The sequence below is a fragment of the Geotrypetes seraphini genome, chromosome 5, assembly GCF_902459505.1.
Source record: "Geotrypetes seraphini chromosome 5, aGeoSer1.1, whole genome shotgun sequence".
NCBI lineage: Eukaryota > Metazoa > Chordata > Amphibia > Gymnophiona > Dermophiidae > Geotrypetes > Geotrypetes seraphini.
In genome coordinates, this window is record NC_047088.1 from 143,690,608 (window position 1) to 143,717,154 (window position 26,547).

Sequence of the window (26,547 nt, forward strand, 5' to 3'; positions counted from 1 at the left end):
ATTCCTGAATAAACAGGCAGTATAATCAAGTCCAAAAGTAAACTACATGAAAAGAATTCTGTGAAGAGTATCATGGTAAATAGATATCAAGTCATGCTCTGTTTTGAATAAATACTACTATAGTGTGTTGATTTCATAATTAATATTATTTAAGTATACAGGATCACTAGTCTGTAAAATAGTCTGTCATCTATAGTTACATTTATCTATACCTCCATAAATATAGATGCGTGTGAAACACAAAGGCAGCATATCTTTTTATACAATAAGTACTTTACAAGGTGTAAAGATATAGAAGCAAGATATTTCTGATAGACTTCTCGTCCCACTATAATTTCCAATTCCAATATACCAGAGAGAAGTCATTTCCATATACAAGCCTCTTGGACAGAAAACTTAAGTCCCCCATTTATTGGAAAATAAAGCATAGGTATTAGGAGGAAAAAAAAATAAATTATTGAAAAAAAGTTGAGAGAAAAACAAACTTACCAGAAAAATCACCTTTTAGATTTTCCTCCCTTTCCCCATCCCTCCCCTTTGAAGAAATAAAAGGGAAATGGCTCTTAGATATCTGCCCTCAAGAAAAGACAGAAAGCTGCGAAGGGAATCCTGTGCCAGGCAAAGGATGTGGTTCAGGATGGCTCCTTTTTTTTGGTGCTTGTTGGTGCTTCTCCCTCCAAGATGGTAGGAGAGTTGTCGTTTCGCGGCTCTCTGGTGTTATGTCCTCTCAGTGCCTGTAGTGGTGCTGTGGGAGGCTGCGAGCGTCTCTCTGCAGCCCTGCCTTCTTTGCCGAGGAATATATTCAGGGATTCCCTTTACCATCGCCGATCCCCCCTTTCCCCCTTCTCGATCGTTATTATTATTTATGATACCCGGGGCTCAGGCTTTTCCCGCAGCAAGAGGAGATCCCGGAGCTGAGGGAGGGAGCGTCAACAGCCCGTTCGCCGGGGAGGAAACTGCGATCTGCCAGCCGCCCGAAGCGAGGGGGGAGAGAGAGGGAAAAAAAACACACACACGTACAGCGAAAGAGGTAAGCGGAGCGCAGGCCTGCATCCTCGGCCTCGACTGGCGCGCCGGGCACAGCTAGGCGCGCGGGACGGGCGGCCTCAGCGGCTACTCTAGGTCGGGGATTGGAGGGGCCCGCTGGGCCCAGGACGGAGAAGGGGGGATATTGGGGACCAGGGATATTGTAAAGGTGTATCGGGTCGAGAGGGAAGAGGAGACGAGACGCATTTCTGGCTGCCAGCGGGGAAGGTGGTTTGGAGGTTGCATTTTTGGGTTTATTGGTGGAGGCGAGGCGAAGGGGTTCTTTCTGAATCCGGACGAGAATTCCGGCGTTTATGAGAAGTCCAAGGGGTTGCATTTGGGGATATTTCGGGTGGGGCGGAGGGGTATGACCCGTTCAGAGCATCCTCCAACCTCTGGAAGCTGCTGCCTCAGGCCGGGGCCAAAGCCGTGCTTGGCCGCTCAGCTCTACTTCCTTGTTAGGATATTGGGTACGAGGCTCCTGGGGAAGTCCCTCTTACGTGTCTGGTGAAACTTTTGGAACCCCTCGATTCATTTTGTGTGGAGCCCTCCCTCACCCCGGATAGTGGCATTGCTGCAGACACGCAGGACCCCTCCCTCCCTCCTTCCTGACCCTGTCCCTGTCCTGGGAGTTTGTAAGGAAAGAACTGTGGAGCTTGTTCATTCATCTATAGGTAATGGGGGTGGATTTTGTAGATTTTATGCAGCCACCCCTTTCAAAGAAACCCCCCCCCCAAAAAAAAAAAAAAAAAAAACTACTGCATTAAAAGCAGGAGTGCACGTGTGAACTATTGTTACAGTCGCAGGGTGGTCTGGCAAGGAGTGAAAGTGGCTTTTATTTAGGACACTGGTAAACTATGGTATACAGAACAGTATTTAGAAAGAAAATAGTCTAAAAAGAAACCACGTTATTTTAAAGCACATTGTGATGCTCTTGCATGCAGTGATATTGGGTCTCTACATCTTTCTGTGGTTTCTATGACTTCTGCTTCTTTTAAGTGTATTTCTAAAATGTCTCACTTTTCCACCCTCACTAAGCACAGAGCTGTAATAGTAGGAGTGGAGGGATTCAGTACAGGGTAAGTTCCAGCTATGCCTACCTGGGAAATTTTTATCTAGCTCAGGGTGGTGTTGGCAGTAAGTCTGCAAGAACATTTTAAAAAAGTTTTTAGATAGGTTTTCTGTGATGCTGTTGAGGAGCCTTTTGATTTCTGAGCCTGGCTTTTGCTCATGCAGAATGTTCATAGCGCTGGGAGAGAGATACGTTGCTACCGCATGAGGACATCGGTAGCTGGAGTTTAGGAGCATATACTGGCTTGTGTAAGGATCTGTGTGATCCCTGACCTAGCACCGTAGGCTAGAGAAGCATGCGAAGGGATCTTAAAATGGGGGGCAAAAGGAATGAAGAAATCCTTGGTTACAACAGTGGCATGGCCCACCCAAAATTTAAGGTCTATCTTACTGGTAAAATGGGTGGGCAGTGTCCTCTGTACAGCCCACAACCCGCTCTCTGCCCCACCCCAACTCAGTTTAAAATATAAAATATTTGAGCTGGCAGGAATACTCGCCAGCTGAAAACCTCTTCAAAGGTGCCCAGAGCTTCCTCCAGTGTAATTCAGCAGTCAGTGGTAGCTTCCTGAGCCAACACTGGCATCCGGAGCATGCTCAGTTTTCTTGCATGCATGAAAACTGAGCATATGTTGCATGCCAGCATCAGGATGGAGTTCTGAGCATCTTTGAGGAGGTATTCAGCTGGTGAGGCTTGGGGATCCCTGCAGTTGCAGCAAATGTGCACCTCAGTATTTTCACATTTCTAGTCTCAAGGTGCTGTTTTTAACTTAGGGGATCTAAATTCTTCTATGTGCTTTTTGTTCCTTGAACAGTTATGTTTGAAGCAACTTGTCAGCTCCATGCCCTGAAAAATATTTTTTGACTGGTAGTAAACTGTTAACTGGAGGTGAGGAATGGCCTAGTGGTAGAGCTGCTACCTCAGCACCCTGAGGTTGTGGGATAGAATCCCAGCGCTGCTGTTTGTGACCCCTGGAAAAGTCACTTAATCCTCCATTGCCCCAGATACAAAATAAATACCTGTATATATGTAAACTGCTTTGAATGTGTAAGCCAGTGTCCTGCAAACTTTCTTAAGCTACGGCACACTAAACATAGTGGCCGTGGCTTGAGGCAGCCAGAAGTGTGTGGACGTCGCCATGATGATGTCACGCGCATATGTGATATTATCTTGTCAACATCCGCGCATGCACAAAGGCCCTCCAGAAGGGCCATGAGACGCCAGTGGGGAATTCCAGCAGGGAAGAGGGCCAGAGAGAAGGAGAAGTGCCAGTGCCAGCTGATTGCCTACAGGAGGTGCCTCTCGCCACAACTGGCATGTCCTGTAGGCCAGTGGTTCCCAACCCTGTCCTGGAGGACCACCAGGCCAGTCGGGTTTTCAGGATAACCCTAATGAATATGCATGATAGAGATCTGCATATAATGGAGGTGCCAGGCATGCAAATCTGCTCCATGCATATTCATTAGGGCTATCCTGAAAACCCGACTGGCCTGGTGGTCCTCCAGGACAGGGTTGGGAACCACTGCTGTAGGCAGTCAGCCGGCGCTGGCACCTCTTCTTTTCAGTCTCAGGAGGCACACGATTTGCGATACACTGGTGTAAGCTCAAAAAGGCTTGTGATATGTCAAATAAATGTGAACTATGAGCTACATCAGTTGAACAGCATAATATAATAAATAGAAGTGTGATTTCTGGGCTTATGAACCAATTTTCCCACTCTGGCTACAACGAAGGAGTATCTATTGCACCTTCAGGGCTAGCACTTGTGTTCCTAAGGGATTAAGAAGCTTGAGGTTGGCACTGGAAAACACATATTATCTAGGATGTTGTGTCACAACTGACATCCTTTATATGAGGGGCCGCTGAAAAGTTCTCTGCCCAACCAACAAAGTTGGGGCAGCCTCCATTGAGAGCTATACACATAGTGCAACGATTTTCCACTTTTTTCGTTCAGTTGAAAAAATGCAGAACAAAAAAAGTAGAAAATTGCTGGACTAAGAGCTGGATTCTGTATAGGATACCTGGTCTGAGAAGACGCCTAAAGCCGCCTAACACCACAATTCTCTAAACATCATCCGTGTCACAGGCGCTAGTTAGAGAATCGGGTTGCCACTGAGCTGATTGCGGCAAGGGAATCTCCCTGCTGCGATCAGTTTAATTGCAGGGAACTTTCCCCTTCCTGGTGCATTGTGAGGGGTGGCATAAGAACATAAGAATTGCTGCTGCTGGGTCAGACCAGTGGTCCATCGTGCCCAGCCGTCTGCTCACGCGGCGGCCTCAAGGTCGAAGACCTGTGCCCTGACCAATCAGAATGTTAGACCACTCCCAGTGCATCCCAGAATGCACTGTGAGAGAGGCCTAAGATTCCAGGAGGGGCCTTAGGCCCCTCCCTGGTGCATTCCACGATGAGCTGGGAAGGGGAAGGCCCGCCATTCATTGGAGGCGGGCCTGCTGGAGGGAGTAAGCATCCCTCTGGCCAGCTAACTCAATAAGGTATGGGGGGGGTCTGGGTGCCTGTGTTTGGGGAGGTTCCAGCAGGAGGGATTATGCATCCCTCCTACTGGGAGATGTCTTAGGGTAGTGGCAGCAGGAGAAATTGGACACTCCTGCTGTGGACATTCAGGATGGGGGGCAGTGTCTTCGGAGGTTCCAGCAGGAGGGACTGGGCATCCCTCCTGCCCGTAGTCTTTGTAGGGGGGCATGGGTTCCCTGCCGTGGCTGCTAATCTGATCGTGGCACGAAGATTCCCTTGCCACGATTGGATTAGCGGCCTTGCCTTTCTGAAATGTAGTTGCACTCAATCAAAATAGTAATAATCCTCAAACTCCTAATATAAGCCAACAATGAAACTAAAAAGTAAAAAATAGAACAGGCATATACATAGAGACGAAGACTAAATGCCTCAAGTGCCCAGGGTCAGCGGCCAGAACTTATCATGGCCGTTAAACCCACAACTGAGCTATCATCGGGTACTGTCTTATTTTCTCTATATGCCTTTTTTGTTTCTAATCTTTATGTAGATGTTTTATAGATGTTAATTTTATCATAAATTAGTTATCACTCTAGTTAAATGCTGTAGATGTGTGGTACTTAGCTCGGGTAAGCAACTGCCCGGCGAACTTCCCACACTCAATTCCACAGACGGAAGATCTCCGTTTCGCTCTCTATACGTTTCAAAGGGCTTCTTCAGAACAGCATAAGGATTAGCTTCAATATTTTTAGTTTTCAGAATTTAGAATGGCAAGCCTTAGCATTCACCAGTAACGTATAGAGAGCGAAACGGAGATCTTCCGTCTGTGGAATTGAGTGTGGGAAGTTCGCCGGGCAGTTGCTTACCCGAGCTAAGTACCACACATCTACAGCATTTAACTAGAGTGATAACTAATTTATGATAAAATTAACATCTATAAAATATCTACATAAAGATTAGAAACAAAAAAGGCATATAGAGAAAGTAAGACAGTACCCGATGATAGCTCAGTTGTTGGTTTAACGGCCATGATAAGTTCTGGCCGCTGACCCTGGGCACTTGAGGCATTTAGTCTTCGTCTCTATGTATATGCCTGTTCTATTTTTTACTTTTTAGTTTCATTGTTGGCTCATATTAGGAGTTTCTGAAATGTAGACCAGCATTTTGCCAGCTTACATTTCAGGCACCTATCGCGGCCCTAGGAGATGCCTAGAGCCACCTAAGGCCACTTCTGAGCGAAACCATGCCTAGCCTTAGGCAAGCTTACGTGGGTGGCCCTATGTGCCTTCCTAGGCTCGCGAAAACGCCTACAATGTAAGCAACCTTCCTCGGGACTTAAATAAAAAAAAGCTTGTGTCCCGATTGGCTGGCTAGAGCGGTGGGACGCTGTTTATAGAATTTGCCCCTAAGTCTATAGCCTTTGTTGGAGACTGCCCCAACGTTTTTGGTTGGCTGAGAGCTTTTCAGCTGCCTCTCGTAGAAGACATCTAAGCTTTTATTTCTAATGTTTATGTTTATTAAAATACTTATAGCGCCCCTCAGAAGTCATCAGGGTGTTTTACAAAGCAGAAATAATTAATCTTTGTTATTAGCAGTAAGTCATTACAAATTACATTTGAATTGTTCACTCTCGAGAGCTGGGGCTTTGCTGAGTAATTGTCTTATTCAGGACATCTTGGTTGGTATTGCAATTTTTAATATTATATCTATTTAAGTTGATCCTGGTCTTTTAGAATCTGGCCTGTTTCACCAGTGTAATATCCCTCTTTGCATTTTTTTTGCATTGAATGATATAAACCACATTAGAAGATGAACATGTGAAGGATCCCCTTATGTTGAATGTTTTTCTCATATGAGTGACTGTTGGATCCTTTCAGATGTGCTTACACAGTTTGCAGCTTGCCACATCACAAGGATGTGCGCTATTCTTTTCTTGTGGGAAGCTTGCTTTTTACCAATTTTTGTTTCAGATTAGGTGGCTGACGGAAGGCCAGCACAGGTGAAGCTGGGAATATTTCTTAGTACAGGCAATCCCCAGGTTAAGAACGAGTTACGTTTTTAAAGCTGTTCTTAAGTCGGATTTGTGTGTAACTCAGAACTTGTAGATTTTAACATTCTTGCTGCTTACCTCTGCTCCCCAGCTGACAAAAGGACCAACTGTCCCTACCAGTGTTCCCTCTAAGGTACAGCAGGCACAATCACACACTGTTCTTAATGGCCATGCATCATTCCTGAATTTTCTACAGTGTAGGAGTCTATGGGCTCCTTTTACGAAGGTGCACTAAGCTTAGCCGAAAATCTACCGCCTGCTCAAAATGAGGCGTTAACGGCTAGCGCGTGCAGCAATTTAGCGTGCACTATTCTGCGAGTTAAGGCCCTAGTGTGGCTTTGTAAAAGGAGCCCTATGCCACTGGAAATACTGCTCACTGAAATCAAATGAAGCTGCAACCATGTTCTTAAGTACAAGAAAGCTGCAACCATGTTCTTAAGTACGAGTCGTACTTAAGTTGGGTGTCTGTAACTCGGGGACTGCCTGCAATTCATCTTCCTGGAGTAGTGGTTGTAGATGTATAATTTTTCTTAGTTTTTTCAGGTCTGGATTGTATGTCAGTACTAGGTGGGTGATGTCTGTGGTTTTCTTGTCATAGTGCAATAAGTTTTTTCTCTGGGTTTTTTAAGGACTGAGGCAATATTTTAGGGTTGTATCCTTGTTTGAAGGATTCAGTCAGGGTCTTTAGGTGTTTCTCTGTCTCATGGGTCAGAGCAGATACAGTAGTATCCGTGGCTTGGCTGTGTATAATGGATTGTTTTTGTTATATGTGAAGGGTGAAAGCTGGAATTGTGGAGATAGCTGCATCAGTTTGTAGGTTTCTTGTATAGATGTTTGTATGTAACCGATGTTGATAGAGACTGTCATGTCTAGAAAATTGACATTTTGGGGGGAATATTGAATTTTTAAAATTTGATTGTAGGATGGTATGTATTGAAAGAATTGTAAAATTGTTTGAGTCTATTCTCCCTCAGTCCAAATCATAAAAATGTCATCAATATACTCGTGGTATTTCAGGAGTTTTGTCTGATATGTATTTAGAAATGTCTCTTCTAGTGCTGCCATGAAGAGGTTTGCATATTGTGGTGCCATCCTGGTATCCATAGCTGTGCCCATGATTTGCAGAGAGATATTATTAAAGTGGAAATAGTTGTGAGAATGAATTTGATTAATTCTGTAATGGTGAGTGGTGGTGGTCCAGGAAGGATGTTTTTAGGAATTTTTCACATGCAGCAATGCCATCTGCATGGGGGACGTTACTGTATAGTGATTCTACATCCATTGTGACAGAAGTGTGTCGGCTGGTAGCTGCTTGATATTATTTAATTTGTTCAGGAAGTCTGTGGTGTCTTGTATGAAGCTCTTTGTCTCCTGCACTAAGGATACCTTAGTATGAAGCTCTTTGTCTCCTGCACTAAGGTATCCTTAAAGATACTTTAGTACAGGAGACAAAGAGCTTCATACAAGACACCATAGACTTCCTGAACAAATTAAATAATATCAAGCAGCTACCAGCCGACGCACTTCTAGTCACAATGGATGTAGAATCGCTTTCTAAACTGCAGAAGAGCTTCTTATCGCGGGGAAATGCTCCAATATTCATTCAATTCCTATGAGTATCGGAGCATTTTTTAAAATAACATGTTTATTAGAGTAATTCATAAGTTATACAACCAAGTACAACAGCAAAATTCAAACACATATGATAGGAATACATCTGAAAAGAACATTTTGTATTTTCACCCCTCCCGCCCCAGCCCAAAATATAGAAAGCAACACTGCTCAGGTAGGTAATGAACTAAAGTATTCAAAACCACTACTCTGGAATTCCCTACCTAATCACTTATGTAGCGAGTCAAATTTAAAGAAATTTAAAGTGCAGTTAAAAACATTCTTGTTCCAAGACGCCTTTGGATAAAAACTGTCCTTTTAAGGACAAAAACTAAAAGAAAAATATTATCATCCTATTCCTACTGTATTTTCCCTTTTACGTTACAATTTTTCTATAATAATTGTAGTTCTTCCTCACTACCCTACTGTTTGAGTAAGTCCGTATATTTTATCAGTGTTTTTATTTAGATTTGTCATTACTTAGTATCCCAAAGTTTTATGTATTTTTATGAAATTTTATATTGTAAACCGCTTAGAAACCTGAATAAGCGATTTAAAAAATCTTTTAATAAACTTGAAACTTGAAAACTTGAAAACAGTCAAATATTAAGCCAGTGGCTTCTGGCTGCTGGTGTGAAAGAAGTCCAAAATGGCTCACAAGTAACTTGAAACCACTTCCCCTGAGATAAATCAAAGTTAGATATTTTCCGTTGTTCTATCAGCAGATGATGGATAAAAGCGCCCTCCACTGAGCCAAAGTAGGAGATGTCACTTCCAACCAACCAAGGAAGCAAGATGGTTTTCACTCCCCAAAAAAGAGACGTTTTTAAAAAATCCCGCATGCCCATGGGTACAGGTGCCACTACTACACAATAAGAAAATAACACTATAGGAGTCAGAACACAGCGAGCATGCCATAATATTGAAATATGTAAAATTCTCTTCCAAAAAGACTAAAGTGTGCAAGAGTAAAACACATGTCTCAAAGTTGCATTCGGTTGTTTACACTTCGGACAAGACTCCTGATGCAGGGCCATCTGATAGACTCGGAAAGGAGGAAAATAGAGCATAACCATTTTATAACTTATCTCCCAAAGGGAAATTGGTAAGTGCAGCTTAGACATCATACGGACATTCAATGGAAACGGTGATACCAAGATCATGGGACCGCTGGGCGCTGAACCGGGAATAATTGTACTCCGTTTGCATTTCCTGTAGATATTTTTATTTATTTATTTATTTTTTACTTTTTATTTATGCTTTAACTCAGGGGTGTCCAATGTTGGTCCTCGAGCGCCGCAATCCAGTCGGGTTTTCAGGATTTCCCCAATGAATATGCATGAGATCTATTAGCATACAATGAAAGCAGTGCATATTCATTGGGGAAATCCTGAAAATCCGACTGGACTGCGGCCCTCGAGGACCGACATTGGACAGCCCTGCTTTAACTAAATTCACAAGCATCCACCTGTCCAAGCAATACAGAAGTCAGGGAAAAAAATACAAAATGGAAAAAAAGAAAAACAGCAAAATTTACATACTCTTTCTTAAACCACAATTCTTTAAAGGGGAGATAAGGAGATCTCTAACAAGAAGCATACATAGTTTAGGAAAATTAGGCTTAATGCGTTATAACATCATCTTACATTAAATCCACCCTATATATTCTGGATCAATTTCTTAGTATCTAGAAAAACTCAAAGCGGATCAGGAGCAAAAAAAGACGTATTTTATCCCAGCATATCTGACCAGGCATTTACAAGGGTAGCTAAACAAAAAGGTAGCTCCTAAACTTTTAACCTCTTGTCTCATATTCAAGATAATTTTCTACATTCTTGAGTTGTCTTTGTCACATCAGAGAAAACCCAAACTCTGTCCATAAAACAAAGCTTGTGAGAGAGAGAAAAACACACATTACAACATTCAAATCTTGCTCAAATACAAAAGAGACAAGCAAAGTAGAGTGAGATTCAATTTCTACTGAAGAACTGTCCAGTAAATCAGATAAGTTATTCATGTCCATACCTTGTATGTTGTACGCTGTTAACTTCTGAGGAGTTATCTGGTTTCCGTTTTGGAGGTAGATAATATATCCAATTAATAGGAGGTAAAGATTCCGTTGAAGTCATTCAATGGAAACAGTGATATCTTTATCATGGAACCACTGGGCGCTTAACCAGGAATAATCATACTCCGCTTGCATTTCCTATAGATATTTATTTATTTTTACTTTTTATTTATGCTTTAGCTAAATTCACAAGCATCCACCTATTGAATATTTTTTTAAACATATCACCAGGATTAATTCTGATGGACTTAGGAAAATTTAGGGCTCCTTTTATCAAGCCACGCTAACGGGGTTAGCGCGCGATGTTTCATCACGCGCTAACCCCCACGCTGGCCTAAAAACTACCACCTGTTCAAGGGAGGCAGTAGCGGTTAGCGCGGCCGGCGGTTTAACGCGCGCTATTACGGGCGTTAAACTGCTAGCGCGGCTTGATAAAAGAGCCCTTAGTACTCTAAGATTCAATTTTATGTTGAAATTTTCAGTTTGTTCAATTTTCCTTTGTAGAAATAATTTATCTTTTACAAAGTTCCCAGATAAATTTTGTAAAGAGGATACCTCTTGATTTATCTGGTCGAATTTACTAGAAGTTTCAATTTTAATATCCTCTATAGATGAAGATAAACCGTTGATCTTACTCAAGATAGCAGGAAAATTTAGGGCTCCTTTTATCAAGCCACGCTAACGGGGTTAGCGCGCGATGTTTCATCACGCGCTAACCCCCACGCTGGCCTAAAAACTACCACCTGTTCAAGGGAGGCAGTAGCGGTTAGCGCGGCCGGCGGTTTAACGCGCGCTATTACGGGCGTTAAACTGCTAGCGCGGCTTGATAAAAGAGCCCTTAGTACTCTAAGATTCAATTTTATGTTGAAATTTTCAGTTTGTTCAATTTTCCTTTGTAGAAATAATTTATCTTTTACAAAGTTCCCAGATAAATTTTGTAAAGAGGATACCTCTTGATTTATCTGGTCGAATTTACTAGAAGTTTCAATTTTAATATCCTCTATAGATGAAGATAAACCGTTGATCTTACTCAAGATAGCAGAAAGTTCTCCAGTTGGTTTGGTCATTGTAGATTCGAGTCTTTGAAGCATTCTCCAAATATTCTCCAGTGTCACCACTATAGAGGAGCTTCCTTCTCCAGCTCCTTGGATAGTCAAACACTCGGCGCCCTAGTTCGCTTGTGCCTCCTCTCCATGTGGCTGTAACAACCTCCTCTGGATCAAGAAACATAGAAACATGATGGCAGACAAAGGCCAAATGGCCCATCTAGTCAGCTCATCCGCAGTAACCATTATCTCTTTCTCTCCCCAAGAGATCCCACGTGCCTATCCCAGTCCCTTTTGAATTCAGATACAGTCTCTGTCTCCACCACCTCTTCTGGGAGAATGTTCCATGCATCTACCACCCTTTCTGTAAAAAAGTATTTCCTTAGATTACCCTGGAGCCTATCACCTCTTAACTTCATCCTATGCCATCTCATTGCAGAGTTTCCTTTCAAATGAAAGAGACTCGACTCATTTTCATTTACATTACATTGGTTTTTAAATGTCTCTTGTCATATCTCCCTTCTCCTGCATTTCCTCCAAAGAATACAGATTGAGATCTTTAAGTCTGTCCCCATTCGCCTTATGATGAAGACCACATACCATTTTAGTAGCCTTTCTCTGGACCGACTCCATCCTTTTTATATCTTTTTGAAGGTGCGGCCTCTAGCATTGTACACAATATTCTAAATGAGGTCTCACCAAAGTCTTATAGGGTCTTCAATACTTCCTTTTTCCTACTAGCCATACCTTTCACTATGCAACCTAGCATCCTTATAGCTTTCACCATCACCTTTTCAACCTGTTTGGCCACCTTAAGATCATCACAGCCAAGTCCCACTTTTCAGTCGTGCACATAAGTTCTTCATCCCCTAAACTGTACCTTTCTCTTGGGTTTTTGCAGCCCAAATGCATGACCTTGCATTTGTTAGCATTAAATTCAGGGAAAGTGAGATCTTTACCAGGCTTAGGAATCAAAGTTATAAATGCCGAGTTAAATCCTAGTGGGAACCCTCCATTAGAGACTACCTGTTCAAAATAATATAAAAGTGGTGTGCAAAGCTGAGGGAACAGTATTTTATAAAATTTGGAAGTAAAGCCATCAGGGGCCAGGGCTGTTGAATTACGTAACTGTTTTACCACTGATTGTAGCTCTTTGGCTGTTAATGGTCCGTTAAACCTGACTATCTGTGTATTGGTCAGATGGGATGAACCCCAATCTTCTAAATAATCTACCAATTGAGTGCCCAAATTAGAAACAGTTGCAGTTACATGGATTGAAAGAAAGAGCAATCTAGAGTGGCACTATTCTGCAGTTTGTGCTGTAATGTGCCAGTTGTATCTCGAAACATAGATATATATGCAGGGCTCTGCCTTGCTTTCATTGTCTTTGCTAACAATCTACAATCTTTATTGCCAAATCTATGAAAGTTAAATTTCCAATGAAGCAAATGTTTTTGCATGCATTCATGAATCTGTGCATTAAGTGCTGTTTGCATAGTCAAATAGGTTTCTATTGTAAAGCTGGACAGGTGATAAATAAAGCGATGTTTCGCTTTACGCAGCTGTTCTAAATGCATAATGCTCTGTGCTATACGTAGAACCCTAGAAATCATATGTTGGATAATATCTCCCCTCAAAACTACTTTCAATATTTCCCAATATAAAGTCAGATTATCTGCATGTTGTTCAATATGTAGGGAATAAGCCTCATATTTGGACTGCAAATAAGAGTGAAAATGCTGGTCATGAAATAGATGAGAGAGAAATCACCAGCGAAATCCCCCTTCAATAGATGAAGTTATATCAAATTGAACCCCACAAATAACATGGTCTGAAACAGCTATAGGCCCTAAATGTGCTGTAGAAATTTGAGAGAAAAATTTCCTAGATGTCAAGATAAAGTGCCATGCGCATGAGACATATGGGTGTAGTCTCTGGAAGTTGGATTTAGAAGGCTTCAAGGATCGACCAAATCTAACGCCTGACATAGATATGGCAAGTCTTTATATGAACCCAAATGACACCGTGGTTGGGGGGAAGATTTAAAATCGCCAGTGAGCACCATAGGAAGATGAATAGGCTGAAGAGACAATTGTACTAATTTACAAAATAAGGTATGCTCATTATTATTGGGAGCATAGAGAGCCAAAAGAAAAAATGCCAAGCCTGGTGCCTGACAGGAGCAAAAGATATCTACCATAAGAATCCTTTTGGATTTGAGTAATCTGTCCCATAAAACCTTGTTGTACAAGAACTGCCACCCTTCCCTTCTGTCGATTTGAAGAATAAAAACCTGACCTACCCAGGCCATATGAAGTTTCAGATGTTCTGTGTCAGTAAGCTTGGTTTCTTGCACACAGGCTATACCAACCTTATGAAGTTTCAGTTGGGAGATAATTTTAGTACATTTTATTGCATTCCATGAAATAATTTTTAATTTAGCAAAAATAATTGCAAGTACAAGATAAATTTGAGAGATAATAGACCAGAACAATTGTGCACCCTGGGTGCCCAGCTCCCATCCCAGGCGCCATTATATCAATGGTGGAAAACCAACACACATATGTCCCAGAAAGCCAACAGTAGAATATAAGAACTGTACAAGTACATATAATATAAAGAGCATGTACCATAAATTATAAAGAGGAACCTCCCATCATGAGCAATGAATAATTTTGGAAATATCCCCTCCTTCCTATCCACCCAAATCCCTCCTTCCTCCCTCCCACCCCTGAAATAGAACCAGAACAGTAAATCTCGGAACTCAAGCTACTAGTGCATCCTGCAAGAAATCCTAAAGTCAACTGTAGAAACGCTAAAACGAAAATCCATACTTCCCCACCCCCTACCATCCCTCCCCGTATCCTGGGCAAGTCACTTAATCCCCTCATTGCCCCAGGTCCTCTAGATAGAGTTTAAGCCCACCAGGACAGATAGGGAAATATGATAAAGTACCTGAATGTAAACCACTTAGGATATAAGTGGTTTATCTTCTATATATATAAAATCGGAGGTATGTATGTGTGTATGTATGTGTGTGTGTGTGTATGTGCCGCGATCACGCAAAAACGGCTTGACCGATTTGAACGATACTTGGTATGCAGATCCCTCACTACCTGGTGTGATATGTTCTGGGGATCTCGCGGCCCACCTGCACACGTGGGCGGAGCTACAAACAGAACATCTGATTTCACCCATTCATGTCAATGGAAAATATGTAAAAAGCTGCCATTCTCACAGTAATTCAAAAACGGCTTGACCGATTTGAACGAAACTTGGTATGTAGATCCCTCACTACCTGGGGTGATATGTTCTGGGGGTCTCGCAGCCCTCCTGCACACGTGGGTGGAGCTACAAACAGAAAATCATATTTCACCCATTCATGTCAATGGAAAGGAGTAAAAAGCTGCCATTCTCACAGTAATTCCAACTATAAAACACTTTATATGACACTATAACCACTAGGGACATCTTTTCTATTCTACCACGGACACCATACATATAGAGTTTGTATTTTCTAACTGTGTTTGTAACTGTTTCCTTCATGCACCCCAGTTCATAATGTTATTACATTACATGAGTACTCACATATGCTGAACTAGGCACACAGGTTCCATTCTGAACCGGGAAAAAACTGCATGGAGTTTCTTTTCAACCTGAGTTTCCACATATTGATTTGTTTAAATCAATACTGAAACTTTTGGATGCCACTTATTCCATCAGATCTTTCTTTTCAGTTTAAGAGATTGCTAATTCCAGTGAGACTTGCATTCATTCACCACTATAAAGTATCTTTATTTGAATCCATTTACAGTGTTATTGCTATAATTAAATACCCGTGCAACGCCGGGGCATCCGCTAGTAAATAATAAAATAAATAAATAGAACTGTGCCCCACAGAACAGTGACGTTCAGCTTCGGTAAAATACGCAAGCGAGAGCTTGTGGGCCATGTATAGATGTTGTTGAGCCCCGCCCCAGCCGCCTCCATTAGACGTTCAACTAGACAATCATGCGCCACCACATCCATATGCATATCCCTGATTCTATACAGTCCAAACAAATCATTAATTTGCAATTCACCCAATTGACTAAAGAGCCAAGCACACAAAAGCCCAGGCAGTGCTTCTTTAGCTTCTAGTTGGCTTAGGGCCCTAGTTGCACTCCCCTAACACTATTCCTGTCATGAATGACTGCAGTATTCTGTTAGCATGATATTTCTGTGTAGCATTCTGTAATAACTTGGCTTGTTCAGTTTTCTTGATAGTAGAGGGGATATATGTGAAGGGGAGGGGAGACAGGGGTTTTGTTGGTCCTTGCTCTGTATATTTATATTTATAAAATGACAATTGTACAGAATATTGTTTCTTTTTATACTTTAATAAAATACATTCAATATAAAATCATAACTGCGGCTTGTGCAGATGGGATCAGATGGTTTGCAGGGACCGAGCTCGCAGTCTTAGTAGTTTGCCGGTCCACAAAATAATTCTTTTATTTCTGCCGGTCCACGGGTGTACAAAGGTTGAAGAACACTGGCCTATTGGGCGGTGTAGTCAACCATAGGGATGGGGACTCAAGTCCATATCCCTTTCTAATGACTACACTTCCAAAATCCACTAATCCTATTGTACCAACATAAACTTGATACCTGCAGGCATAAGGGCTATTGGCGTATACTATAAGGATGTGATGTGTACCTGGGCCTTTTTATATGAAATCACTGCCATGTTCCACTGCTCTGCTGGGATGTCTGTGTGGCCAATCTAGTACAAATGCTGACCCCCTCCTACATTCCAATGACTTGTTTTGGGTGTTCTTTTGGTTGTGTGGTTTTTTTAAAATGGTTCAATAAGAGAAATGCACATTTGAAAAATGACCATTTTCAAAAAAAACAAGATAGACGTTTTGCAGTTTTGAAAATGGGCATGTTTGGTACTGGATTTTTGTGCATCATCTGCAAAACATCCAAACTCTGATTTGGATGTCATATCAAAAATGGCTTTCTTTGTCAATTAGAAAAAGGTTTTAAGAGTGGCTCTTTATTTTAGTTTTGGTAGACACTCAGGCCTGATTCTAAAAAGGGCACCCACAGTTAGGCAGCGGTAGACGCCTGTGACAGGGTGGAGTAACTGTCGCTGGCTAGCAGAGGGATCCTGGGCAGAGCTAATCTGCATATCATCCTACTAAGACTGCTTGGAGCTGTCCACTCACCCTGAGGGAATAGTGGTGCTGAAAAGAATAGTTCCCAAGCTGAGACCTGAGAAAAGTACCTACCTTTCATGTAGCTGCGATTCTGTAAACGGTGCTTTAGCATGATTGACATGTGATTGGTGGCTGTTTTTAAGGCAGCCCTGATAACTTTTACAGAATCCAGGCCTCAGTATCTTATTTTTGACTTGTTTAATGTTACAAGCTTACTTTGGGATTTTCCTTCCTTATATTTTGAGTTTAAGGATTGGACTTCAATTAGGGTCATGAAGCAAACAGGATGCTAGGAATTATTAAAAAAGGGATGGTTAACAAGACTAAGAATGTTATAATGCCCCAGTATCGCTCCATAGTGTGACCTCATCTGGAGTATTGTGTTCAATTCTGGTCTCCTTATCTCAAGAAACATATAGGGCTCCTTTTACTAAGGTGGGCTACGTTTTTAGCACATGCAGGAAATTACCGTGTGCTATGCTTCTAGAACTAATGCCAACTCAATGTTGGCGTTAAGGTCTAGCGTGCGTGGCAATGTAGCGCGCACTATTCCGCGCGTTAAAGCCCTAGCGCACCTTAGTAAAAGGAGCCCATAGTGGCGCTAGAAAAGGTTAAAAGAAGAGCGACCAAGATAATAAAGGGGATGGAACTCCTCTCCTATGAGAAAAAACTAAAACGGTTAGGGCTCTTCAGCTTGGAAAAGAGACGGTTGAGGAGAGATATCATTGAAGTCTACAAAATCCTGAGTGGAGTAGAACGGATACAAGTGGATCAATTTTTCACTCCATCAAAAATTACAAAGACTAGGGGACACTCGATGAAGTTAGGGGGAAATACTTTTAAAACCAATAGGAGGAAATATTTTTTTCACTCAGAGAATAGTTAAGCTCTGGAACGCATTGCCAGAGGTTGTGGTAAGAGCGGATAGCGTAGCTGGTTTTAAGAAAGGTTTGGACAAGTTCCCGGAGGAAAGTCCATAGTCTTGTTATTGACAAAGACAGGGGCAAAGCCAGTGCTTGCCCTGTATTGGTAGCATGGAATATTGCTATTCCTTGGGTTTTGGCCAGGTACTAGTGACCTGGATTGGCCACCGTGAGAATGGGCTACTGGGCTTGATGGACCAGTGTGGAGGAGTGTGTGGTGCAGTGGTTGGATCTACAGCCTCAGCACCCTGGGGTTATGGGTTCAAACCCCGCACTGCTCCTTGTGACCTTGGGCAAGTCACTTAATCCTCCATAGCCCCAGGTATGTTAGATAGATTGTGAGCCCACCGGGACAGATAGGGAAAATGCTTGAGTACCTGATTGTAAAACCGCTTAGAAAACTTTGATAGGCGGTATATAAAATCCTAATAAACTTAAAACTTAAACTTAAACTTAAACCATTAGTCTATTCTTTATTCGTAAGCAGTCTTTATTCCAGCAGCCTGCGAGAATTGTGCTTCAAAGCAATGGCCCAGTGCTTTTAGGCTATGTCTTGAAGGTGCTATGGTGCTGTGTTCCATACTCCCCCAAGGCCCCCTCCACACCTCTAGGAACCTACTAGCACATACCTGCTTAATGGGAATTAAGGCAGGAGCAATCCCCAGTAGCCCTTGCCAGCACTATTTGCCAATATGGCACCGATAAAGATAGTCTTGTGGTATTACCGCTAGAGGTCATATTTCCTTATATGAAAACATGACCTCTATCAGTACCAATAGGAGCACCTTATTGACAGATGGCAAGGTCAGGAGCATCTGGAAATCGATCTGTCCTGAGACTTGCTAGATCACTAGGTTTGTCTGGTAGGCCTCTGGTGGTGTTGAGGAGTGGGGATTAAAATTGGGGATGGGAATATGAGTGGGAGGATAGCACTTTGGTTCTTTAGGATGAGGGGTAGGCCTCTGGTGGTGTTGAGGAGTGGGGATTAAAATTGGGGATGGGAATATGAGTGGGAGGATAGCACTTTGGTTCTTTAGGATGAGGGTCAGTGTTAAGTTTCCTTCTAAAACACAACTTGCAGTACAAATTGTTTTATAGTATTTACAAAGTAATGAACCGCTTTACTTGTATTTGCATGTTATGCATATCATTACCGTGGACTGTTCAGTAACTTTGTTATTGCTGCGTTAATATAACTCGTTAGTGCCTTTTAACACGTGTTAAGGAGCAGATATCACAACTTGATAACATAGACCCCTAACACAGCTTGATAATGTCCCTCTCCTAAATAAATGATAACCAACTAAGTGACTCAGCTATATCCTTTCTAATTTGTACTAATTAGACTTTTTGATTATTTCTTCATAGACAATCTGCTTCTGCTCTACTCCTCGGCATTCCATGACAACATCCTCTGGCGGGGCTCTATCTCAAACCCTGGTATGATGCATGAAGTTTAAAATCAGGTAACACCATGAAGACTGAACTTGCAACGATGTGAAAACCAAAAAGAAAAAAAAGTCACACAGAAGAAGAGGAAGATTTTGGTTCCTTAATTGTTGTTATTATCCCTTCAGCTGATGTTCACAAGGAATCGAGTCACGTGATGTATGAAGGCAAACACATACACTTCTCTGAGGTTGATAATAAGCCCTTGTGCTCCTATAGCCCAAAACTCTGCAAGCAGCGGCGACTTAACGGCTACGCCTTCTGCATCCGACACGTTTTGGAAGACAAGACTGCCCCCTTCAAACAATGTGAATATGTGGCAAAGTACAACAGCCAGCGTTGCACCAATCCCATCCCTAAATCTGAGGACCGTAGGTAAGAACTGGAGACTGTCTACCTTTTGGGCAAAAATTCATATCTTAAGAATAGGTTCAATTTTAATGCCAAGGAGATCACTTAATGCAGCTGAATATCTTGAATTGCAGTAATAATATTTGAATCAGTGTCCCTCTTTTCAGTCAGACTGGAACCCAGCATGTTTCTCAATACAGTGCTTGATAAACTTTCAAATGAAAAGTCTTGCCTATTTACCTCCCCTTTTGCAAAACTAGCGCAGTTTTTAGCGCCAGCCATGGCGGTAACCGCTCCAACACTCATAGGAATTCTAGGAGCATCGGAGCTAACGCTGCCATTGCTGGCGCTAAAACTGTACTACGGTTTTGTAAAAGTGGGCGTTAGTTACCTAATTTGTATGATAAATTATAAAAGTAGGGGAGGAGATTAAAACTAATGGGCCAGTACAGAATGATTTGCTAACGCATGCATAAAAAAAAGTTGGTGCTTAATGTAGCAACCAATTACTAGACAAATATTAGGAGAGTGTTACGCAGTGGCTAGAGCTACAACCTCAGCACTGCTCCTTGTAACCCTGGGCAAGTCACTTAATCCTCCACTGCCTAAGGTACATTAGATAGACACTGAGCCCACCGGGACATATAGGGAAAATGCTTGAAGTACCTGTGATTTTAAAACTACAAAAAAGGCAGTATACAAGTCCCAATCTCTACCCCTACCCTACATATAAGTTCTATGCAAAAAAAAAAATGCACTATCATGACAACAACAGTATATATATTTTACGAGTGTCATTTCATAAATAATGCACACTTTTTTATTTTTTTTTTTTAATTTACATGTTTTTTTATCAAGTATTTCTTTACAGTCATTCAATATAGTCTCCCTGCTTTGCAGTGACCGAGTCCCAATGTCTGGGAAGCTTCATTATTCCATCCAGGACACTGTTTTAGTTCAGTTACTGAATGGCTCGGGTACCGGCGGAAGAAAGCTCTTTCAGAGATGCAAAACGATGTCCATTCATAGGTTGTTTCAACTTTGGAAAAAGGTCAAAGTCTGGTGGTCTCATGTCTGGACTGTAGGGAGCATGAGGTAACAACTCCCAGCCGTTTTCAATGACATTCCCTATGTGCGGGTGAGCGTTGTTGTGAAGAATGAGTGGACCAGCCAAGAGCAACTGAGGTCGGGTTTGTGCATTTTTCTTCACATATTTTGCAAAAAATCACGATAATACACTTCTTTCACATAGAACTTTGTCTGTGATGATGATGCCTCCATGATCATAAGCAAAAATCATTTGTTTGATTTTTGATTGAAGTCATCAAAATTTTTTGTCGTGGGGAAGATGGAACTCTCCACTCATTATTGAAAAACTACGCGAATACGGCTGGGAGGTGTAACCTCATGCTCCCTACAGTCCAGACATGAGTCCACCAAACTTCGACCTTTTTCCAAAGTTGAAACCTATGTGTGGACATTGTTTTGCATCTCTGCAAGAGCTTTCTTCCACCAGTACCCGAGCCATTCGGCAACTGAACTAAAACGGTGTCTTGGATGGAATAATGATGCTTCCCGGACATTGAGACTCGGTCATTGCAAAGCAGAAAGACTATTGGCTCCTTTTACGAAGGTGCGCTAGGGGCTTAACGCGCGGAATAGCGCGTGCGCTAAATTGCCATGCACGCTAGCCGCTACCGCCTCCTTTTGAGCAGGCGGTAGATTTTCGGCTATAGCGCACACTAATCCGGTACATGCGATAAAAACGCTAGCGCACCTGCGTGAAAGGAGCCTTATATTGAAGGATTGTAAAGAAATACTTGGAAAAAAACAAAAACATGTAAATTTAAAAAAAAAATAGTGTGCATTATTTATGAAATGACCCTTGTATACACACAAAAAAATCATATTCGCACTCAGAGTGACATTTACATTTACAGGGTGAAGCAAAAAATAATGTAATCTGCTAGCGTTTTCTCGACAATTGCTTGGAATTTCAACATGAAATTGTTCAGCTTTATTTGTTACTCTCTACGTTTATTTGCCAAGTGGAATGAAGCTACAGGCTTTTTAGTGTGCCTACCCAGCAATTTCCATGCATTCAAAAATATTTGCACTGTACAACTACCATTATTTGAAAAAAAAACAACAAAAACCCACCCAAAAACCTCAAACCAAAAAATGAGTTACCAGCTCACCGTTAATGATGTCACAGTGAAATAGACTTTTGTCAGATGAGCAGTGTTAAGGCCATTTTGATGTTCCACCCAAAGCCGCAAATAATCGCCAAACTCAAGGAAGCACTACAGATGATCTGGGACAGCCTACCACAGGACCAATTGACAAAGCTGTTAAGAACTTCCCAAAGCAGCTGAAGGCCTGTGTTAAAGCTGGGGGTGGACACTTTGGCCCTGATTCTATAAAGGGCGCCTAAGTCATGCCTAAAGTTAGGTGTGCTTTAGGTGTCCAATCTAAGTAGTTAATGAGCCAATTAAGGATGTTAAGTGATAATTGGTACTTAGGCGTCCAGGGAAGTAGACGCCACTTTGTAAACACAGCCACAATTTCATGGACGCCCATATTTTAAACTCACGCCTAACTCAATAGGCATGGGCGTAGAATGGGCATGGTTTGGGCAATGACTCAATTTGGGAGTCCTTTGATTCATTTACATAACACTGAGTGACCTAGGGCATCCATATTGTAGGCGAATGAAAACCTGGTCTACTTTTGAGCATAGATCTGAGTTTTATGGACGGAACTTAGGCACTCTATGGATGTTCTTGCGGAACTTAGGCACAGTTTGGATGTCCTTAATGCGATCTGCTAAATAGCTCCCTGGGGTTTTATTTTTGCTTTATTAAGCTCAAAATACATTTAATAAGGCACCACATAAACGGGGCACATCAAAACAGACATATTGCATGCAAAACCTTCTATTTTTTGTGGACAAACAGCAATGTTATTCGCTAATTAGAGGAAAAGATCCATTAACTGAAGCACAACACATGAAAAACATAGCTTTAGTTTTCTTGCCAAAAAGCTACCCTTTTTTCTCCTGACTAAGCAGTGCTCCAATCAGCTCATTCTTGAAAGCAAAGAAAGCACATGACAAAAATAGATTGCATACATAACTTAATTTGAAAAGCTTAAAAACAGAAAAAAGCCACATATAGACCCTTAGCATGGCTTTTACTTCATTGCAAATGGGAGGTTTGCAGCTGCACAATGGTGATGTCATTGTGAGATCATCAATGTGCACCCACAAGGTAGAATGCCACAATTAAAATATGTGCTGGGGAGCTGGTTTGGGGATTTGAACTTATGACCTCTGGAAAAGAAGCACAGGGCTTTTACTTATTGAGCTATAGCAACTTCCAGGCAGGTGTTTCTGACTGCCCTGTGATATGATAACTTATACTGTAAGGGGTAATTTTTTTTTTCCTTCATCTTGTATATGCACGTGTGCTGGACTGCTATTCTACATGTATATATTGTTGTGTATTGGGGAAAATGATATCTGTACCTAGGTCTGTAATACACATAACATTATGGGGGAAATTCTAAAACCAGCACCTCAGCTTAGGGGTAGTGGTGGGGATCCGGTTGGTGAGAGGGGGAAATCGGGAATTTCCCTGCTGGTTCAGCTAATCATGGCAGGAGAATCCCCGATCAGCTGAGCCAGCAGGACTCCCTGAAACTGCGGTTTCAGAGAGTCCTGCTGGCTCAGCTGATCAAGTTTCAAGTTTATTAGGATTTTTATATACCGCCTATCAAGGTTATCTAAGCGGTTGTTACAATCAGGTACTCAAGCATTTTTCCCTCTCTGTCCCGGTGGGCTCACAATCTATCTAACGTACCTGGGGCTATGGAGGATTAAGTGACTTGCCCAGAGTCGCAAGGAGCAACACAGGGTTTGAACCCGCAACCTCAAGGTGCTGAGGCTGTTGCTCTAACCACTGCACCACACTCTCCTCCGCCAGGATTCCTCTGCCATGATCAGCTGATGGCAGGCTGTGAAGTATTTTTGGGATCCCCTGGCAAAGATAGGTACCAGAAATGTAGGCCAGAGTTTTCCTGGCCTACATTTCTGGCACCTGTCTTTGTGTGAATCACGCCTACATAGGCACTTGAGGTGAGATTTTCTAACTGGCACTGTTGAATGATTGATAGCGGATTGGTGGCTGCTTTTTAACATGGGTGCCATTTAGAGCAGTGTTCTTCAACCTTTTTACACCTATGGACTGGCGGAAAAAAAAAATATTTTCTGGACTGGGCAAACTACTAGGACTGAAATTAAAAAACCCCATTTCCACCCCGTCTCCGCGAGCTCGGTCCTCGCAAACCATCTGATCCCATCCGCACAAGCCTCAGTTATGATTTTATATTGAATATATTTTATTAAAGTATAAAAAAAACAATATTCTGTACAATTGTCATTTTATAAATACAAATAATATAGTGCAAGGATCAACAAAACCCCTGTCTCCCCTCCCTTTCACATATATCCCCTCTACTATCAAGAAAACTGAATAAGCCAAATTATTACAGAATGCTACACAGAAATATCATGCTAACAGAATACCGCAGTCACACATGACAGGAATAGGGTTAGGGGAGTGCAACTAGGGCAACTGCCCCCCTGATCAGAGAGAGCCCTAAGCCACTGCCTGGACTTTGCAATCCCCAGTTATGTCTAACACCAGCTCTAGCAGGATATATATTTCAAATCTGATATACTCTAATCACAAAATAGAGATAAAATTATTTGTTTCTACCTTTTGTTGTCTCTGGTTTCTGCTTTCATCTTCTTTTCACTCTCTTCCTTCCAGCGTCTGCCCTCTCTGTCTCTTCAATCCAGCATCTGCCCCTTCCATCTACTGTCTGACCTCTCCCCCTTCCATATAGTATTTGTCTTCTTTCTATGCCCCTCTCCCCTTTCCATCCAGCCTATGCCCCTCTCTCCTTTTTACACGATTCATTCCAGCTTCACTGCTCTCTTCATTTTTATCTCTCCTACACCAGATTTAGCATCTTTGTCCCTCTCAATTTCTCTGCTGACCCCCCTTTCCCATCTCATTCTTGTCTCTCCCCTTCCCCTCCTCTAATCTCCCTGCCAGCTGTTTCCTTCCTTTTTTCTTTTCACTTCCCTCCTCCCCCTGTCCAGCAGTAACTCTATTCCCTTTCCTTTCCCTCCTCCCCTCCCAGCAGCATCTCTCCTTATCCCTCTCCAGGTCCAGTAGCAGCTGTCCCTTTTTCCCCTTGCCCAGCAGCTTCCCAGACTCCTTTCCCTCTTCCCCTCCCAGCAGCATCTCTCCTTCTCCCTCTCCAGGTCCAGTAGCAGCTGTCCCTTTTTTTTCACCATGCCCAGCAGCTTTCTCCCCTCCCAGCAACTTGCCAGCACTGCGATTCAGTAAGGCAGCCTCGGGTCCTTTGTTGGGTCGCACCGCCTCTGAGGAAAGCGGATGTTGCATCATCAGAGGCAGCCCGACTTAACAAAAGCTCCAAAGCTTCCTCCCTGAATCGCTGCGCTTGTAAGTAAGGAGGGCCGATGGGAGGGGAGAAAGCACACTGTCTGAGGTTCCCCATTATCTCTCCGGCCCTGCGCGAACTACAGCTCCTCGATCTTGCCGGTCTTGCGCGGACTGGCAGGAAATTGAAGATGTTGATCTCGCCGGTCCTGTGCGGACCGGCAGGAATTTTCTGCGGACTGACATCAGTCTGCGGACCGGCGGTTGAAGAACTGTGATTTAGAGAATCTGGGGGTATGTGTATGTGTGGAATTCTATTTCATGTAAGAAATAATGGGCTCCTTTTACTAAACAGTGCTAGAGGTTTTAAGTGCGAGCCAGTGATGTAAATGCTCCGATGCTTATAGAATTCCTGTGAGTGTTGGAGCATTTATCTCGCTGGCCCAGGCTAAAATCTCTAGTGCCATTTAGTAAAACCCAGTGAATTTTAGCAATCCAGAACTTTGCTGATTGTTCCAGCAGTTCTTCCCCTCAGTTCCTCATTCCTTATCCTTTTTTTTTTTTTTTTTTTTTTTTAATCTTTCCTCTTCAAAACAAGATAGAAAAAAGCTGCAGGTCCTTCATGCCCACAATAAACAAAATAAACAGGTAGCAAAGGGGAGCTTTAAGATGGTGATCTAGATCAGCGGTTCCCAACCCTGTCCTGGAGGAACACCAGACCAATTGGGTTTTCAGGCTAGCCCTAATGAATATGCATGAAGCAAATTTGCATGCCTATCACTTCCATCATATGCAAATCTCTCTCATGCATATTCATTAGGGCTAGCCTGAAAACCCGATTGGCCTGGTGTTCCTCCAGGACAGGGTTGGGAATCACTGATCTAGATGAACGCACTGAAACAGGCTCTGGAGATAAAAAGTTTTCCTCTGTTATGTTGCATTGTCGATTTATCATTCAAAGATGGGTAAGAGAAAGGGGAAAATTAGGACTTACCTTTCTGAGTCCTCTTACTTCCCTAGGACTGTTTAAAAAAAAAAAAAAAAAAAAGATTAGTAATTCTAACCAAAGCATGGCCAGGATCCAGTTAGCCTGGGTGTCTGTCCTGTTGTCATTATGTTGCTTCCAGTTAGTCACAACCTTCTAGAGCAAATCTGCAGCTCCAGAAGGGCACAAGGGCAACTCAGGGAGACACTCTGATGAAATTTGACTTCAGTCTTCTATACTTCATATTGGGCCAACCTTTGACTGTATTTGCAGTCCTACCCTTCATTAGGTGGACTCTGTCTCTTTGGGTTTGTGGCTATGCCCCACTCTCGGGTTTTTCTTGCATGTGGCATGTTCCAGCATGGCTGTCTAGGTGAGTTCTACTATTCCTTTGGCAAGTTCTTCTCTTGCTTCTTTGTTGTTTGTACTATAATTTACTCTCCTGCTCCAGGATTGCCTTCAGACCTTGGGAGTTGTTAGGACAACGCAGATACGGTGAGCTGCTTATATCACAAGTGCCATCCTAACATAGGGCTGACTGCTTTCCCAGGTTCTGGTGAAGATGGGACTTGTCTTGATTTTACAGGTCTTTTCCCCTTAACTATACCCTCCGACATGGTGTGCACAGGTAGGCATTGATTGGTATGACTGCCTGCATGGTTTCATTGCCTTTGTCCACAGCTGACTCTGGCCGCCACCAGAAGAGACCTTCTCATGCAGGGGCTTTGGGGTGACTGTGTAGTAGTAATTAGTCACAGTAACACTAGTTGCTGTAATTAGTTACATTTTTAGGTAACTATCAATGTAACTAGTTACTTTTAGAT

The 26,547-nt window shown here is 42.5% G+C and overlaps 1 protein-coding gene across 8 annotated transcripts in view; it reads left to right on the plus strand.

Moving 5' to 3' along the window:
• Window positions 1–650: 650 nt before the first annotated feature.
• Window positions 651–26,547, plus strand: part of INO80D (INO80 complex subunit D) — a 121,072-nt gene continuing 95,175 nt past the window's right edge. The window contains exons 1-3 of one of the 8 annotated variants that reach the window (XM_033945606.1): window positions 651–1,700; window positions 18,836–18,933; window positions 19,045–19,291. In XM_033945606.1, coding sequence (XP_033801497.1) covers window positions 19,074–19,291 — 218 coding nt within the window. In that variant the 5' untranslated portion in view covers window positions 651–1,700; window positions 18,836–18,933; window positions 19,045–19,073. Of the gene's footprint in view, window positions 1,701–1,799; window positions 1,877–18,835; window positions 19,292–26,547 lie in introns of those variants that run through there. The other 7 variants (XM_033945605.1, XM_033945607.1, XM_033945601.1 and 4 more) reach the window with 7 other exon arrangements.